Source organism: Gavialis gangeticus, unplaced genomic scaffold (genome assembly GCF_001723915.1).
Source record: "Gavialis gangeticus isolate Ggan-Ray unplaced genomic scaffold, GavGan_comp1, whole genome shotgun sequence".
NCBI classification, from domain to species: domain Eukaryota; kingdom Metazoa; phylum Chordata; order Crocodylia; family Gavialidae; genus Gavialis; species Gavialis gangeticus.
In genome coordinates, this window is record NW_017729024.1 from 100,582,352 (window position 1) to 100,600,199 (window position 17,848).

Consider the following 17,848-nt stretch of genomic DNA (forward strand, 5'->3'; position numbering starts at 1 on the left):
TGTCTGCTCCAGCCAAGCAGGGAAGCATGTGCAAGTGCCCCCCAGCATCTGGCTTGAGCCACTACAGACATGTGGCTGCATTTCTGGAATCAAAAGTGAATGTCTAAGGGGGAGAGAGAAAAAACAGGCAATTAGATTGTGCCTTTTGCGTTCCAGAAATCATCTAAAGCCTCTTTTTCAGTACTTGCTGGTACTCTGCCAGAACTGTGGCAGTTAATGAGCTTCTTCCTTCCACTGTAGGGTTTACTGGATCCAGAAGCAAGGCCAGTTCCTCTGCTTACTTTATTAGCAGCTTTTTTAGCCATGTATAGCACCTTCACCACCACTCCTTCCATGTAAGAAGTAAGGTATAAAGCTTACTATGTCTACTCTGGAGGTTTGCAGGAAGAGAGGCTGGGAAGACTATCTCTCCTGTCTTACTGAATCAAATTTTAATATGCTCTAATGACACGTCCTGTTCATAATTTTTTTCAGCTATGAATTACCTTCCTTATAGGCCCTGCTGGCATCTTTGATTTCTCTGTTGGTCCTTGAAGCCAGAATCTCAATTAAGGTATCTTCATCAGTTCCAAGCCCCTGTTAGAAAAGTGTTGAGTGAATTTTATCTGACATTATTTAACAAGGGAAACACAATATCAAGAGGCACAGAAACACACGTGATAGCTGTAATAACAATGCCCTAGATTATAGAAGAATAAATCTGAGAAAATATAATACAGTTGGGAGCCACATGCAGCAATTCAAACCTCCCAGTATATCAGAAATTATAAGTATTTCTTCCCATCCCATCATTTAGACTTACTATAACTCCTCTTTATCATATTTAATCCTACTAGCTCCTGGGAGAGATGTTAAAAGGACTGAACAGCCTATGGGCAAGACTCATACTGCAGGACTATGGTAGAGGAAACTACATTTTCTTTTTTTTTTTAAATTAGTAATTTAATGAACACTATGGGGAACTGAATGAAGAAAAAGTGTGTATCATTTGTTCGATCTTTGTCAAAGGCTGCATTTGCCAAATGAGCTTTGCCTTTGGGTACATCTCCACAAAATGCCTGGCATTAAAATGAGCTTTGTTTCATCAAAATTTGTACTTGCCTGACTCTAACTTAACTTTGCAGAATAAGCCTTACCTGCTTTATGAGTCTGATAAAAGATAAAAGAAAGATTATTTGATTATTTTTTTCCCTAGGCAATTAAAATCATTATTTTTTTTCATATGCTACCTGAAATCTTCCTTGTTCAGGCTACCAAATGTCTACCTGTTAAAGGCCAAATCCTCAGAAGATGAGTCTTGGCTTATCTACCTGATGAGTCTTGAATGATGCAAGTAAAATCAATTTTTTCATTCTTTATGAAACATGTATTGGCACTTAGCAAAACAAAAGGGAATGCTTTAGTATGAATATTTTACTTCCTGGTCCAGAGTGCTACCATTTTCCTGAGTATTATACACCTCCAAATAAGACACATCCTTTTCTTGAGGAAGTAGAATGAGGATGACTTTTACAAAAGTATGACTTCACAGAGATGGGACAGAGCCTATTCTTCAGTTCACTCACCCTTCCTCTCCTGCTCAGGCAACAGTTACAGTTTTAACCCTTGCACAGCTGAACTGTCACCAGTGTTTAGCTGTTCAGCCAAATGCTGAAACTGCAGCTGTTGCTGAAGACTAGACTCCATTGGAGGAACTAGGATTTTGAAAGGGAATAAAACAGTTGTAGGGCTATGGAGCATGGCGAGAGAGACCAGGAGTAACTTACAGACAGCAACATTTCTCAAGAAAAGATAGCTTGATTAGTAAAACATCAAGAGCATTAAAAAGGAGAGTGGGTCATTAACAACTGTGGAGTGAAGATCCATCAACAGTAATCAGGCAGATTATAATAAGTCATAAAATTAATTGATTTCTTCCCCTCAGCACTATGTGAATAGAAATGCCACTGCTGCTGCTGGTCAGTAGGTTTGAAATTTTGGGAGGGAGAAAGAATGAAGGTGGTATAAGACCATACCACTGCATGCTCCCCCTGGATCTCCCCTTGCTGAACTCCACCCTTCCTTTCCCCATGGCTTCTGGATGGAAGAGAAGCAAAAGAAGCAACAGCCATCTTGCTGCATCTCTAAGTTTCTATTTTAGGCAGAAAAAAATTACCTTCCTCACTTAAGACATGCATCCCAATTTTGGAAGGCTAATTTTTGGGGAAAGGTAGGTGTGGTATAGAAGAAATATGGAAAATAGAAATCTGTGTCTGAAGAGGTAAATCAAAATGGTTTGTGCTATATTGGAACTGTTTAGCACTGACATCCATCTTGACAAAACTCGAAATAAATAAAACAGTGTTACCTTATTCAATATTTTGAAAATAGAAATAGGAATCACTACATTTCACATTTGCTATTTGCCATCACAGACACTATAAGAATATAAATATATTGGAAATAAAGCAAGGGTAGCATTAAAAGGAGATTGTAAACTGAGAGTTTTGCTGCCATATTCCTGCCATACCTTCATGGAAGCTCTGAGTTCTTCGGCATCAAATTCAGCTGGAGTTTTCAAGAGAGCCACAACAACATCTTCAAGCTGGCTTTTCAGAGCTTTTTTCAGAGCTTCTTCAAGAGACTAGAAAATGAGAGAGACAATTGTGTAAGTTGGGAAATATTAAAAAATTATAATTCTGAAGTATCAGTAAATGAGTATGATGCATGACTTATAAGCAATACTTCTCACTTACTGGTGAAGAAAACTTTCACCCTTCCTTACTGGTTGGGGGGGGAGGGAAGGAGGATATTCTAATCTTTGTAAACCTTATCAACTTTGAACTTATTACATTTTGAGTGATATTAAAAAAAAGAGGTCAAATGCGCTCTCTTTTTCTATATACTGCTCTGAAGAAAATAATGTAAGATATGATTGTGACTTGCTTGCATAAGCATTTTTGCAGGTGGTCTTGGATTTGATCAGTTACACCTAGAGGGGGTAGCATATTATAAAGAAAGTTTTACGATTATACAGAACCTAGCAATGTGAGATATGACTGGTTGAGGGTTAGCATTGAATTTTAACATACTACTTACCTAATTTTCAACCAGAAGTAAGCCCATATTTTCACTGTATCTAGCAGCAGTGAATTCATCTAATGGTATTTCAGTATAGGCAAAGTATTTCCCAACACATGGCCATACTAATTGTAATGAGAGTCTGTCATGTCTAGTGAGACAGCAATTGTGATGACTTTTTTCCTGCTTGGTTTCATAAATAATCTAAATATTATATAATCCTATTTTCAGTAATCAGTGTTTTTATGATTCTGTGTCTCATTCTGTACCAGTCCTTGCATACTCAATAATATAAAGCACTAAGCTTTTTAAGCTGTTAAAATTCTGTTTTAATTTAGGTCTTAATAAAATAGCATAATTGTAAAATTGAGGCTTCCTTTCTAGGAGGTTTAGCTGTAGAAACCACAGTGAGGTATTTTGAAAAGGAAGACAGGAAACAGATCAAACAGAGGCATTTTATTAGACTGGGTTTATTAGGGAATCCTTAAAAGTCACTTCAGGGGAAATAACTTGATTGTTGGTCTCTGTAATTATCCTAGAGACAAAGACTTGATTTTTAAATAATCAACACATGAAAATTAGTATTTCAGTCTATGAACTAGGGATTATTGTAGGGAAAGTGAATAGCTATTAACCTTTTCTACAGATGATATAACAATTCTCCATCCTAGCATAAAGCAATTGTGCTGTCTATACCACTCACTAAGATGGACTGGCATGCTTCTCAGTGGGCAGATGTGGAAGTGAGGTAGGGCTACTCACCTGCACCTTTTATCACTCTTTTGAAATGATATCAACAGCATCCATGGATGCACATAGAGAGATTCACCTCCAAAACTTCTTACAAATCCCAGATATCATCAAATTTACCCTTATGCAAGATGCATCTCCCCACAGCCAAAACAGTCACTTGAGCCGGTCACAGTCCAGCCCCTAATGTTTTGTTGTCTATTTACCATTAGACTGACAGCTGTATGAACACCCCAGAAATGAACTCATTAATTCCTCTCCTCTTCTTATGTTGACAGGTACCTTGGAGCATGATTCCATGAGGAACAGATTGCCTGCAGAAGTGTTAGCAAGAGCTCTGAATTCCCAGTGACGCAAAAGCAGTCCAGTGGCATTTAGTGGGACAAAATAAGATCCCGCACTCAGTATCTTAGATTTTGCCACAAAACAATTACCAGATAGCCAAAAGACCATTACATTACAAATCTGAGAGTTCAACATATTTGCAGTACAGCTTTATCAGCCCCAGGCACAAACTTCAGTCACTAAATAGGGAAGATTCACTGTAATATTTTGTTGCAGGAGGTTAACTACATAGGCCCTGATGTCTAACAAAGAAAAACCTGAAATTCAAGTTTTGTATAAATAGCAGCTTACTGTACCTTTCCTTTAGTCTGCTGGTAGACAGCTTTGATCTGCTGGCGTTGCGCATTGGTTCTTTTAGTCAAAATATTGATGATGGTTGCTTCATCCACACCTGCAAATGATGAAAAATAGATGTTGCAAATCACATTTGTAATTCATCCTATTTGTTTGATACTAACTCCATTTAGTTATTCAATCAAATCCTGATATACTTTATTCTCTGCAATATTCTGCTGGACACATTTACATGAAAAACAAAATAAAAAAATCATTATGATTTGTCATAATTAATAGATATGATTAGTCAGGGAGGCAAGTAAATAGGTCCCAGTAAGCCACTGAAATCTACATCTGCTGCAGTGGCATACACAAAGTCATTGAAATGTTCTGAGTAAAAAAACAACTCTGAAGTATAATTAATCAAATATTAACAATATGTTAGATACTGCACCTGTGTTTAACTTCACTAAATTTAATTTAAAAACTTTGATATTAGTCACAAAGTATCCAGTGTGAACTTCAGTAGAGCCAGAAGAGTAATTGAATATTTAGCACAATGGACACCCAACTGCATGCTACAATGTCTTGTCAGGCACATTGTGCCCAGCTCTACTCCCAGGATGTAGTAAATGTGGGAGTCTCCAGCCAGACACAGTGCTGGTCTCCCACAGTGCTGGTCTCCTGCCTATCTTTCCTGCCATGCCTTGCTGTTAAGTAATTTACGATCTTAATTAGGCAAGAGGCTGCCTATTGAATGCCCTGTTCTCCTGGTCCTACGTATGCAGGTCCTATCACCCTTGTACTGCATCCCAAGCCAGCAGATGTTGCTCACAGCTGTGTTAAGCTCTGGCCTGAGGCTGGGCCCAACTCCTCACAGCGTTGAGTCTTTTCCACTCTGCCCTACTAGGGCCACACTCATACCACCTCCCTCTCACAGAGGCCTCTCACTCTCCACCAGCTCTCACCTGGTCTCTTTCATCCTGCCCTTCCTGGGCCTCACACATACTGCACCCTCTCTGCCAGGGACCACATTCACCCTGACCTCACCTGGAGGGTCCTCAGGCTTGCTACTCTTTACTTTCTGGCCAGCAAGCATGCAGCCTTTTGGGCATCTCCCGTTACCCTCATCTGAGTGAACACTGGGCAGTTCACAGAATGCTGTGCTGACTCTGCCCCTGGTCTCCTGGCCTCATAACTCCCCCAGCTGCTGTCCATCAAGGGGCTGATGGCTTGCCCCCTGTTCTCCTCACGGCTTCTCCTCTGCTGCCCTCCAATCAGCCTCCAGCCCACCTGTGGCCTCAGGTACCCAAAGACTTACTTGGATCTAACTCAGACCCCCATGCTAGCAGAGCCTCCACGCAAACCCCTGCCTTCAGGACCCCAATTCATGCCACTCACTCACTGGGCTGCACCGCTACCACTCTCTACTGCATCCCATACTCTGGAGTCCAGGGTCAAACACGCCCACAGTCTCAGGTGCTGCTCAAATGCCTCATGCCTGTGCCTCATGCCCATGCCTCACACCCTCTCCCCAGCACCTCAACTTCTCACCCCCTCTCTCAGGGCCTCAGCTGCTCCACTCATGGGGTCTTCCACCCCTTCAGGCTCCGGCACTTCTTGAAGCTAAGCTGGCCTCATCTCCAGGGTCTTCCACCCTTTCAGACTCAGGTGCTTCTCAAAGCTTACCTGGGCTTCACTACTCCCCTTCAGGGTCTTGTACCCCAATGGGCTCAGGTGTCCCATATGGACATCCCTGGCCCCACTACTCCCTCCATTGTTATCATGTAACCCACCGGGCAGTGGGAGCAGGGGTTCAGGCACGCTGACCCACCTTTTACTGGGATGGTCCTTGAATCTGGCATTTAAGTGGCCCTGCCCCACCACAGGCAGGAACACCAGGACTCCCTATCCCAGCAGGGTGCAGTTTTAGGTCATGCCTTGGACCAGGAGCCTCCAAGCCACCCCTCAGCTCCTGTCCTTATCTCTGTGCTATCTCCAGAGCAGGAGCTCCACTGGGAGATTTTCCTTCCTCAGCACCAGGCAGCAACTGCTGCCTCCAGTCCTGCTGACTTGAGTCTTAAGATGGCCACACGTCAAGACTGGGCTGCACCTGCCTGCTGCCTGGCCCCATTCTTAAAGTGACAGAGCACCATGAGTGCTCTGACATATGCCTTTCCCCTTAAAATAGTTCCTGGGGGTGTGGGTGTTTTCCCTGCTGCTTAGCCAACAACCCCCCCAGAGCTTGCAACTTCCCTAAGTGGTGAGCACCCCACTGGTGGTCTTCCACACATGGCTGCCAGTCCTGAGTACAATTGCTCTCCCTCATCTCATAGTTTCATAGTTTCATAGTAGCTAGGGTCAAGAGGGACCTGAACAGATCATCTAGCCTGACCCCCTGCCACAGGCAGGAATGAATGCTGGGTTCACAACCTCCTCTTGAATTGTCCCAAGGTAAGTGCAAGGACCACTTCCCTGGGAAGCTGGTTCCAGATTTTGGCCACCCTAACTGTAAAATATTGCCTTCTGATCTCTAAACATACAAATGCTTGAGTAAACTTAGCCAAACTCTGATAATCCTATGTTGCCAGTGCACTGGAACATATTCCTTCCACCGATAGCTTGGCTTCCCTCAAGATGTCCTATATGGTCCACCCTTTCAAAATCATTTGACTTTTCCTTACTTACTCGATGGCATGAAGAATAGTCAGCACAAGCACCAATCAATCATCACTTCATCTCTGACCCTACAGTCAGTCAACCAGGATTTAACTAGCCATGCTGCTATTGGCTAGTTAACCATTTTTGAACTGGACAGGGTCACTGTGCCTCAAACCTATACCAATGGGGTGTTCTCAGTGACAACAAATGTCCTCATGGACAAGTTCAAGCCATGCCTCACATTGTTAACTCAGGTCCATTTACTATGCTACTTAGGGTCCTCAAGCTCTTCAAACTGGTGATGACATCACCTTAATATTCCTGAAACAATATCTTGAAACTGCATATGCTAAATAAATGCATTTAGCACAGTATCAGCATAACCATTTCTTCTAAGGGGCATTTCATGGAAACCAAATCCAAAGCATTAATTTGGCATATTATAAGATGCTCTTCTGATTTTCTACAAATTATATAGTTAACCCGGGTACAATAAATGCAAAAACTAAATGTAACGTAAAAATCTGAAACTGAATATATAGTCAAAGGATCCAAACCATTCAGGGTCTTTGTCATGTGCTATAAAGAAAATACAGTAGTTTTGATGATTTGCTGGGTTTTTAGATATTTTATGAGGTGCGCTATCTTGTTTGCTGTTGTATAGACTCAGCTTTTCTAAGGGAAAAAACTAACACTATATGGTATATTTATTGCTCTTACCCTTAACAGTCATAGCTTGGTCCAGTGCAGCAGCATCAGATGATGGATTGAAGTTAGGGTATGAATGGACTGCAGATCCACCTTTTGAATGTTTCTAAAGGAAGCAAAATTTGGTCATTTACAAGAGGGTCTTTTTATGTAAAGAAGAAGCTTTTACAGATTTCCTAATTGAGAGAACTGTGTATTCAACATGGATCTTGATGCCATTATCAAGAAACAAAATGTAATCCCTTTGTTCTGTCATTATCAAGAGAGGGACAAAGTACTGAGCATGTGCATTGTATAAGTAAAAGTTATATCACTGACTAGATGTGTACTTTTGGCCAAGTTGCTTAGAGTTTGTCTACGCAAACAAACTCTATGCTAGCACTGTGCATACCATTTTTGGAACCAGAAGTACAGTGTGGTGCATAACCAGAATTGTTAGTATAGTGTTGTGCATAAGCTAATAAACTCTGGTTATCAATAAAAATCCACTCCTTGCTCATGTGACTATTTAATTATTGATGTAAAGTGGAACACCTTCAACAAGAGAGACTGAGAATGCCACAACAGAGGATACTGTGTAGCCCAGGGTACTTTCCTGGATTCAAATTCCTGCTCCATATGGGGCAGTAAAGAGAACTCAGCCCAGGTCTCCTATATCACATGCGAGTGATCTAATCTCTGGGTTACTGGATAAAGTTGAGGGGAGAGGAAGTGTGACATTATCCCGGGTCCTCTCTTCCTTCCCCATTTTATTTGAGGTTAGGCATGTTGTGAGCATAACTTGTTGTTAGGCCTGTTGTACCACAGTCTGTGTTCTGTGTATGCCCAGGAGTAGAAATTACTGGCAGAAATTTAGACTCTTGAAGAACTATCCAGGGTTTGGTAGAATTCTAAGGATTTTGTATTTTAAATTTAGCTGCCTATAGTGGTAGAATAAGCAGCATTCCCTTTGTGAACACATCCTGTTTTTGATGTCATAGCACCAGTACAAATCAGAAGAGACTCCATGTAAATCATGATTGGGTAAAGTAGTGAAAGGACAAACCAAAGCAGTTCTTAATCCTGCTGTGCTTCTCTTTACCCTGTTTTGAGTTACTCAACTCAGATGTGTTGTGATGCTTGAATAATTAATTATTGTGAAACGCCTTGAAATCCATGTGTGATATATTTAGGTATAAATCTCTTTGGCTTTAAGATCCTGTAAGCTCTTTGGTTGTAAGATATTATAAAGTTTTGATAGCACAACATTAATTTGGTTACAATACTAGCAGGCAAATTCCTATATAATTAGTCTTCTGTTTTCTGTATCTTCTGTCTTATTTTACTTGTTTGCCTTTTCTCTATCTTTAGCGTGTATATTTTAATGAATTGTGGATGAAAATGACTTTAAACATACAGCCTACACACAATCGCAGAGACTGCTCCAATGAGCTGGTATTCCAGCTCATTGGACCAGACTTGATTAATCAAGTCCACTGGAGTGTGGAAAATATCACGCTCCAACAATCTCCTGTGTCTCATCTATCAGCATCCCTGCACTTAAAAATGGCAGCAGGGTTCTTGAACTAAAGCTGATTTGACGAACTTTAATTCAAGTGTCCCTATTTTAAGTATGGGAATTCTGATATATGACATGCAGCAACGCTTTAATTAGAGCAGGTCTCAGAGCCACTCTAACTGAACACCCTCCCCCCCCCGCGCACACACTCTCATAGAGCATGTGTAAAAGTGCCCACAGAAGCCAAGGTGCTGGGTGTACACACCTCAGATATCTCATGTAGTCAAAATGAATTGCTTGATATACCTGAAAATAGTTTTATGTAACTAAGCAAATTGTTTGGATAGCTTTTTACCATCCCAAAATCAGTCTGTGTTGTTTCTAAACACATACAGGTATGTCAGCAAAGGGGAGGAGTGGTGAGCTCTGGAAGGGGGTGGGTAGAGGTGAAGATTCAAAGACCCTGGCTGTTGCTGCTGTTACCATGACTTGGATTTCTTGGGAAGCCACCATTCTGGCACCTCTCTAAGCTGGTGCCTGAGGCTGATGCCCCACACATCCACCCCTAGTTACACAGTTGCTCAGGTGCACCCTCTGGCTCCCATGAAAAATTCTTTCAGCTGTTGCAACTGGTCATGAAAATAATTCTGGCTGCTGGTGGTGGAAAGAAGGTGTTGTATTAAGGAAAAGGGATTGTAGACAAAATGCTGCTGCTTGGAGAGGACACAAAACTGGAGAATAGCAAAAATAAGCCCACCTATCTGGTCCTTGACCAACCATAGTTCAGCCAGCAGTGTGGATCCTGTGCTCTGTATCTGATTTTGTGCTATCTCCATCCCTACCAAAGTTTGTTTCTTCAATGATACTAGTAGCTATGTTCACCATTGAAACATTGGAGAGACTGCAGCATATTTTTTCCTTCAAAGAAAGAACTATGTCTGTATAAATCTATTACATTGATTTTTAGTACTCCACTCTGATAGTCCATATATGATATTCGGAGACTCTTTCCTCCTTAAACAGTTCTAGTCCAGATGATAGAACATTTGTAGTTTAAGAATGAAACATATGTATGGATTACATCTTTTCTTCTTTCTCATTACAAATTAAGATTTGTGGCTTCTCATCCTTTGTTTTACAGCACTCTGATCTAGATTCATGTATCCCCTAGTTTTAGATGTCCATATTTCCTTATGTGTCAGACTGACTCATTTTAGCTTAGCTTCTTCTAACATTAATGACCGGTGTTAGACAGTGACATTTTGTTACACTAACTGAAATGGCTTGCCAAATAGGTAGTGGAAAACAATGTTATAGAGTTATCTGATACTGAATTTGCTAGCTTAAGTTTATATACTAGAAGTATCTTGGATGAAATTCTGCTTTCAGAGGAACTTTGTTATTGACCTCCCTCACTGAACAAATAAAACAAAGCCTCATAGATCACTGTCACTAATTTCTACTTTCTGATAATGCTAATATTAATTGTACTTCCAAAGTCACTTGCAAATAAACTTTGTGCTCTGGAGGGTTAAAGTACTTACAATGTAGTCCTGCTCCTGATTTTCCATGAACCAGGACTGCTTCAGAAATTCTGATACAAAAGACATCTTGATCCAAGTTTCTGCAGGCAAGAAAGAGATAAATGTAACATGAGATGTTTACTATTCATGGAACTAAATATGTACTAATTAGGGAGCATTAATGAATGTGTAGATGTGCCTATTTAATCCCAAAGGACTTTGCACACAAGTGGACCACCCAAAGTAGTTACCATCTTATTGTTTTTAGTTGGAAGTTCTGCAAGTAACATTTTCAGGTTTAGGCCGCAAAGGTTACAGTCTACAGTAACAATGTTAGGGGTATGTAATAATAGTACTGTACTCAGCAATTGCTCACACAACATTTATGTAAATACATAAGGTTGGGAACACAGTATAGTTGTCATGCTGAATCAAACCAGTGATTTGTCCACTTCAGGATCCTGCTTCTAAGTATATACAGTAGCCACATCTTTAAAGCATGTATAGTAACAAAACCTTCAAATATACAAGACACTATACTTAAGAGATGGACATCGGCCCTAAGGCTGGGAAGCTTGTATTTTTTCAATAGTTATTGTATTAACTCTGAATATTAATTTTATCCACGTGAATGTATAAAATCTTTTGAGTGCAGTGTGTGTAAAAACTGTCTTCTTTTTCACAGTTTGAATTTGCTGTTTTTAATTTTATTGATTATGTCTTGATTTTGTATTGTAAGATAGATTAATAGAAGCACCCAAACTATCTTATCGATACTATTTATTTTGATTACTTTAATCATGCCCCTTCTTATCCTTCTCTTCCAGTTTTTGCTAAGTATTATCCATGGTAGAAAAAGGAAAAAAGAAATGATATGCTCTGTTCTTCTTCACAACGGAAAAAACGTATTCAGCCAGAATGAATGGGCAGTGATTATACTTTCCATTCACAATGGTTGTTCAGCTTGCAGTATGTAAAAATTGTGCTTTACACTAATATATTGTGTGTGAATATACTTGTTGTTATATCATTTTAATTGTGTAGCATCATAAAAACCTCAGTGAAAGGAGTACTTTCCACTATAAATAGTTTAAGTTTAGTAAAAGGAGTCCAAATAAGCAGGCTATAGAGATATTAAGCCACAGGGAAAACACAAAGTAAAATTAATGTTGCTGTTTCACACCTTCCCCAAAAGACAAGATGTAGAGCAAGGCACTGAAGCTTCATGCTTACCCTACCATACTTACTAAGGTGTCTGTGGGGGATTCATTAAAAGGGCTTGATCCAGTCCTACTTGAGGTAAATGGAGACAAATGGCCATTTCAGGATTTCCTTAGGTTCAAAGAGCAATGTGTGATGCCACCACAAAAAGACAGCACTTGAAATACTGCTATATTAAAAATGGGTGTTGATGGATGTTGCTGCTACATCCCATCCTCTAAGCTCAAAATATTACTAACAAATAAAGGATCTGACCATATCCTGAAGTAACTTATGTAATTAGTATCTGAGCAAAGCATTCCCCAAACTCATGTTAGGAAAACAATTTGCTGGAAGCTCTAGGTTCTTTACTCTTTTGCCAGAATCCTTACCACTCAGATCACATTTGTGTCATTACAGTACTTATATATAATGCTAAGATCGATGGCAAGGGCAGTGTAGGATTTTGACATGTAAGCAATTTTAAGCACATAATGAGAAAAGCGATCCAGTCAGGGGATCCAGCCCACAGCTGAAAATGGCAGTAATTTCATTAGACAACGCAGCAGCTCAAAGAGAAGCAGATTAATGTTGAACTGATCAGATGGTGGAAAAATAAATCATCCCCTCCTTCCCTCTCCCAAATTGATTTTGCAGACATTGCATTATCTCTCATATTTCTAGAGAAAATTCTTGAAGTTACAAATGTTAAGCATTTTTATAACGAAGTGAACAAAAGGAGTGCATTAGCCATGCATTTGGAATGTCGTCTCTTTTGTCAGTAGCTTACAGCTTTAGTGTGATTTCTAAAACATGAGTCAAATTTTGTCTTTACATTCCTGTCAGACACCCTTTTACTTTAATGGAAGTCTTGGGTCACAGGACCTGGTAAAAGCAAAACACTTAATTTTGTCCTGTTCATATTCTGTGATCCATATGACCCATTTTACTGTGTGAGACCCCCCAAAATATATAGTTTAATAATAAAAGCTACAGAGGATTGAAATATACATCCTCAAGTCATCCTAGTCCTTAAGTGTAACTGAGTGGCTTACATCATCTTTAGAACCTAACTGGAAGCCAATGGAACAACCTTAATAATGGCATTAATTAGTAGGGCTGTGCGAAGCTTCGGTCACTGATTTGATTCAGTGGAGATTGGGCCTGATTTAGTGGCTGAATCTCTGAATCCAAATCAAATCAGGAGACCCTTTAATCTCTCCAAATTGAATCAGAACCCTCTGAATTGATTTGGAGAGATTCAGAGATTTGTTGATTTGGCCATAGACAGAGCTTTAAATGTTTTTTCTACATACCTCAAGGTACCATGTGGTTCATGAACACTGAAATGGCAGAGAGAATGGATCGTCCCATGGGAGCATGTGGGGGGGGGGGTCCCCAGTGCACTCAGCAGTGGACCTGGAAGTGGACCAGAAGTACTTCCAGTCCACTTCTGGGTCTGCCACCGAGCATGTGGGGGGACCCCTCACAATCTTGTGGGATGCTCCATCTGCCCCACCATCTCATCATTCATGAGCTGTGCCTGGTACCTCGAGGTATGTAGCAAAAACATTTAAAGCTGTGTCTATGGCCGAATCGCTTATTCTCCGAATAAGCATCAAATCTGCAGATTCAGATTTAGCCGAATGAAATCAGGACAGTGATCCAAATCAATGAATCAGGCCAAATCTGAATCCAATCAAATATGGCCCATTTCTCACACCCCTATTAATTAAGGCCTGTACTCTTATTCAGTACCTTAATACATTATCTAATACTGTAGTGATTCCTTCAGCTGGAATATGAGTGTGGTAAAAAAAGACAGATGCTGTCTGTGCTCCTAGTTATGACTAATAATGTCTACTGTACTTTTCATTAAATAGGCATAGGTATAACCAAGTTCTTATTTACATGTAAAAGTTCATAGATCAAATTGACTGGTGTCTGGCCTAGGGTGCCCCAGATGAGAAATCCCACAGTCACCACTTTTAGCCAGAGTAAAGCTGTAGGAAAAGGTTCTGTTGCCACCCGCTCTCCCTCCTCCCACTGCAGGCAGCCTGTCCTAGAGCAGCGTTTTCCAACCGGTGTGCCATGGCACACTGGTGTACCATCAGACATGAAGAGGTGTGCCATGGAATTTTAGAAAAGTCACACAAAATAATAAATGAAATTTTCTATATATAAAAAGGGCTTAGTTCATCTGTCTGTGTACCTGTCTGTCTGTAATGCTCTGGGAGGGGGGACATGGCTCCCAGTGGGGAGTGGCTCCAGCCAGTGCCATGCACCACCCCTCACCTCCCTCCCTGCCCCACCCCGCTTTGTGCAGCTGTGGCAGCACGGGGCAGTGGGTAGCAGCAGGGGCCATATTATCTGTTGGGGGCAGAGGGAGCGGGTTGTCTGCTGCAATTTTTTAAAATTTAAGTGAACCATGGGATGGAAAAGGTTGGGAAACTCTGTCCTGAAAATAGGCAGTAGGTGGAAGGAGGCAGAGTTTCACAAATTCTCAGTTGGCAGAAGGTCCTTAAAGGACTATATCAAATTGCTGTAAGATCCAAAGGTGCTCTCATTTATCCTGAGGCTGGGCCAATAATACCAACGATTTCAGGTAGCCTGCACCTGCCCGTTAATGATCCATTCTTTCCTTTAAGAGATTGAAGGGGATCTGCCTCCTTATTTTCTTTAGTACAAGGACACTTTGGCAATTAAATCCATCCATTTTCTCCTAGTACAAGTATAGAAGTTTTAACTTTAAAACACCAAAGATGATAATTGCATTTGGGAAGGGTCAGAGACCTTATTCCGATTGTGTTTTCTTTTATTCTATAAGCTCAGAAAGGTAAGCATTTCACCATATAGACTTTGTTCTTTTTCACTCATTTTAAACTAACTGTTGATTGTAGCAAAATGACAGTTTACTATAACTGACAGTGAAGTCTTTAAAGTTATTTTGAGGACAATAATAGACTTTCTAAAGATTAAAGGTCCTTCTTGGGTCCCAAGGGTTCATGAGGTCCTTCTTGAGAGTAAGAGGCTAAAGTTAGCAGAGGCGATGGGTGAGAGAGCTATTGCAGTGAGAGGATTTGAACTATGGAGAGAGTTATAAAGCAACCCAGGATCTCAGGAATCAGAAGGGCATAGCACCTCCTTCAAATAGTCCCTCCAGTCCCTGACTGGGTGGGAGGTAATAACAAATGGCCTTAACAGCCTCTAGTCTCTGACTCTGGGTGGGAGGTAATAATAAATGGCCTTACCAGTAAGGGAGAAAAGGTGGCCAAGCTGCAGTTATGCTAGGGGAAAATAGTAACATTTATTCCCATTTCACTAGACAGGGTACTTAAAAAGTGATCTGGCTAATTTATCAGGATTTTGTTCATAATTCATTCCACTATGCATGCCGGAATTTCTTTACAGCCCACATTAAGAAGAGGTAGCTTAGGAGTTGGAGCTCCTCTTCGGTGGAAAACCTTACAATTTTAAAATCTGTTTTAATTGTGAATTGGAACAAAACACTCTCTTTCAAAGTTTCCCCCAAAAAAGTAAACCTTTATTTCTGATTTAGTTTTTCTCATTTTGTAAATACTTTTATTATTAGTTTGTAGTATAAGGTGGAAAGAGATGCAAAATGAAAAGTCAAAACTTTCCATTACAGTAAGGGTTACTGAAGTGATTCATTTTGTTTTTTCAAAAAACATGTCTGTTGACATTAACATGTCTGCCTGGAAAAAGTGTGTCGCCATAAAAATATCGGCCATCTGTATTGCCAGTAATAGGAAATTACAATTAGATACCACTTATTATCTTTTGGGGGGAACCAAAAAAGGATATTTAATCTCAATTTATTTTTACAGGCATGACTTCCACTTTACATCAGTAAAGCTCTACAGGTTTCACTCTACCCTGGGACTAAAATCAAGCTATACCTTTTCATACCATTTTTCTTCCAAAGGACAATTTCCATCTATCGCAAATTTGATATTGTGTGGGTACAGTTACCCGGTCTTACAAGAAGTTAATGTTATTAGACTGGAAATAAGAGCAGATACACTGCCTGCATACTCCTATAAGTATCCAAGAACCACTGCATTTGTTTTACATTAAGAATACATTAAGACCTTGAAAAACCTGTTCTCTGGACACAAAAGAACAGATCCGGTTGAAACAGCCCCACCCTTAGCAGCAACAACAACAAAAAAGGAAATCCTGAGTGGACCAAAACCCAGCTCCTAGAGCCCTTACTCACACTGACTTATTCTTACTCATATAGCTACATACATAGAAAAAAAGATATTATTTTCTTAGACATTTCTTTTATGTGAAATCTTGCTTTCACTTAAGCTGGAGCGTAGGACAATGAGTGTTCTGCTAGTGTATTTAAGCAGTTAACTGGTATCAAAGTTGGAGCAGTTAAAAAAAAAAAAAGTTTCCATATAAGGCATATTTGTTTCTTTGTGCCTTGTAGTCTAGCTATAAAATAGTTCTCCACAGTAACCAGTAGAAAAGGAAACCAACTGATTCCAAGCAAATTTTTCCTTCAGTTCTTAGAAACAATTCAAGATTTCTTATGAAGATCAAGTAAGGAACAACAGTGGTGACATTTCCAGCCCCTACATGTAAATTTAGTACTTTAAAATGAAGAAATGAATAACTATGCTGACCACGCCCATCTCTGCCTGTGCCAACAAAAGCAATCTGCAGAAAACTGCCCCGAGTCGCCCCGAGTCGCTTGGTAAATGTAGCATATGCTTGCTAAAGTTTGCTAAATCAAACCAAACCCCACGAAGAATTGAAAACATACCTTTTTGTCTCACACAGCTCAAAGTTTACTTCTCTGGAAGCTATGGACTGGAAGAGCAAAGCCTCGGGCTTGTGATTTTATAAAGCCATCTGAGAGACCACACCTAGTAACCAGAGTATTTCTACAACTTTAGTGATTGGCTGTTCATAGTCTGAAAGCTAAATATGGGTCCCTTCCAAAGCATACATACACATGCAAAAATGCACTGCAAAACTGCTCACTGAAATAAACCAAGAGCAGATTTCAGAAGAAAGGGAAGAAGGGAAATAGTTTAATACTGCAATTTTTTACATTTCTGGGGTCAGATCCTCAGCTGGTGTAAACTAACAGAAGTCTGCTTAAGGCAATAAAGTTAAAACTAGTGAGTTAAAAATTATGCTATGTGTTAATGTCTTCACTGTTTGATCCACTTGGTTGTATAGCTTAAAAGCAAGGATGGGAGAAGAGTGAGAAATCTTAAGAAGCTGGAGATTAAATAGCTATTAACTTTGCTTCCTCTGTTGAACCCCAAGTATGTTGCATCTGGTGCACTGGCACAATACCTGAGCTAACTCAGGTATTAAATATAGCCTAGGTAAACATGGGGGTCTTCATGGAGCTCCTTCACAAGCATTCTCCACTATTACGGGTAGTCTCCTTCCATAGTCTGTTTAGAGCTAGTTTTTATAATTCTATGCTACACATTAGCGTGCAAGGTATCTTCAGATGCATCCCTACAGGGAAAGGAGTACTGAGCCACTCAGCAGCATAAGGTGGCCTGATTTAGGGTCTTGCTATTCATTAATTTTGGGCAGCTTCCAGAGCTCTTAATACCTGGATTGTCTGCACATTAACGCCTGAAACTAATTTTAAGCACTAGTTATGCAGCTCAAAGCTACTCCACTCTAGGGTGGGATTATCTCTGATCCCTATTACTCAGCTCCTGTCACACTAAGGCTGCACATTAGTGTAAATACCACAACGGCCCCCCTTCTTCTGCTGATACAGATTGCCTCCCCCCCCCACACACACACATGCACACCCCCCCCCAAC

General features: G+C 40.3%; 1 protein-coding gene across 1 annotated transcript in view; it reads right to left on the bottom strand.

Annotated features, from left to right (window-relative positions):
• Window positions 1-16,924, bottom strand: part of ANXA1 (annexin A1) — a 28,423-nt gene extending 11,499 nt beyond the window's left edge. The window contains exons 1-6 of the mRNA XM_019517456.1: window positions 16,817-16,924; window positions 10,843-10,922; window positions 7,813-7,906; window positions 4,452-4,546; window positions 2,510-2,623; window positions 486-576 (exon numbers count right to left, since the gene is read on the bottom strand). Coding sequence (XP_019373001.1) covers window positions 486-576; window positions 2,510-2,623; window positions 4,452-4,546; window positions 7,813-7,906; window positions 10,843-10,908 — 460 coding nt within the window. The 5' untranslated portion in view covers window positions 10,909-10,922; window positions 16,817-16,924. The remainder of the gene's footprint in view (window positions 1-485; window positions 577-2,509; window positions 2,624-4,451; window positions 4,547-7,812; window positions 7,907-10,842; window positions 10,923-16,816) is intronic.
• Between the last annotated feature and the right edge of the window lie 924 nt (window positions 16,925-17,848).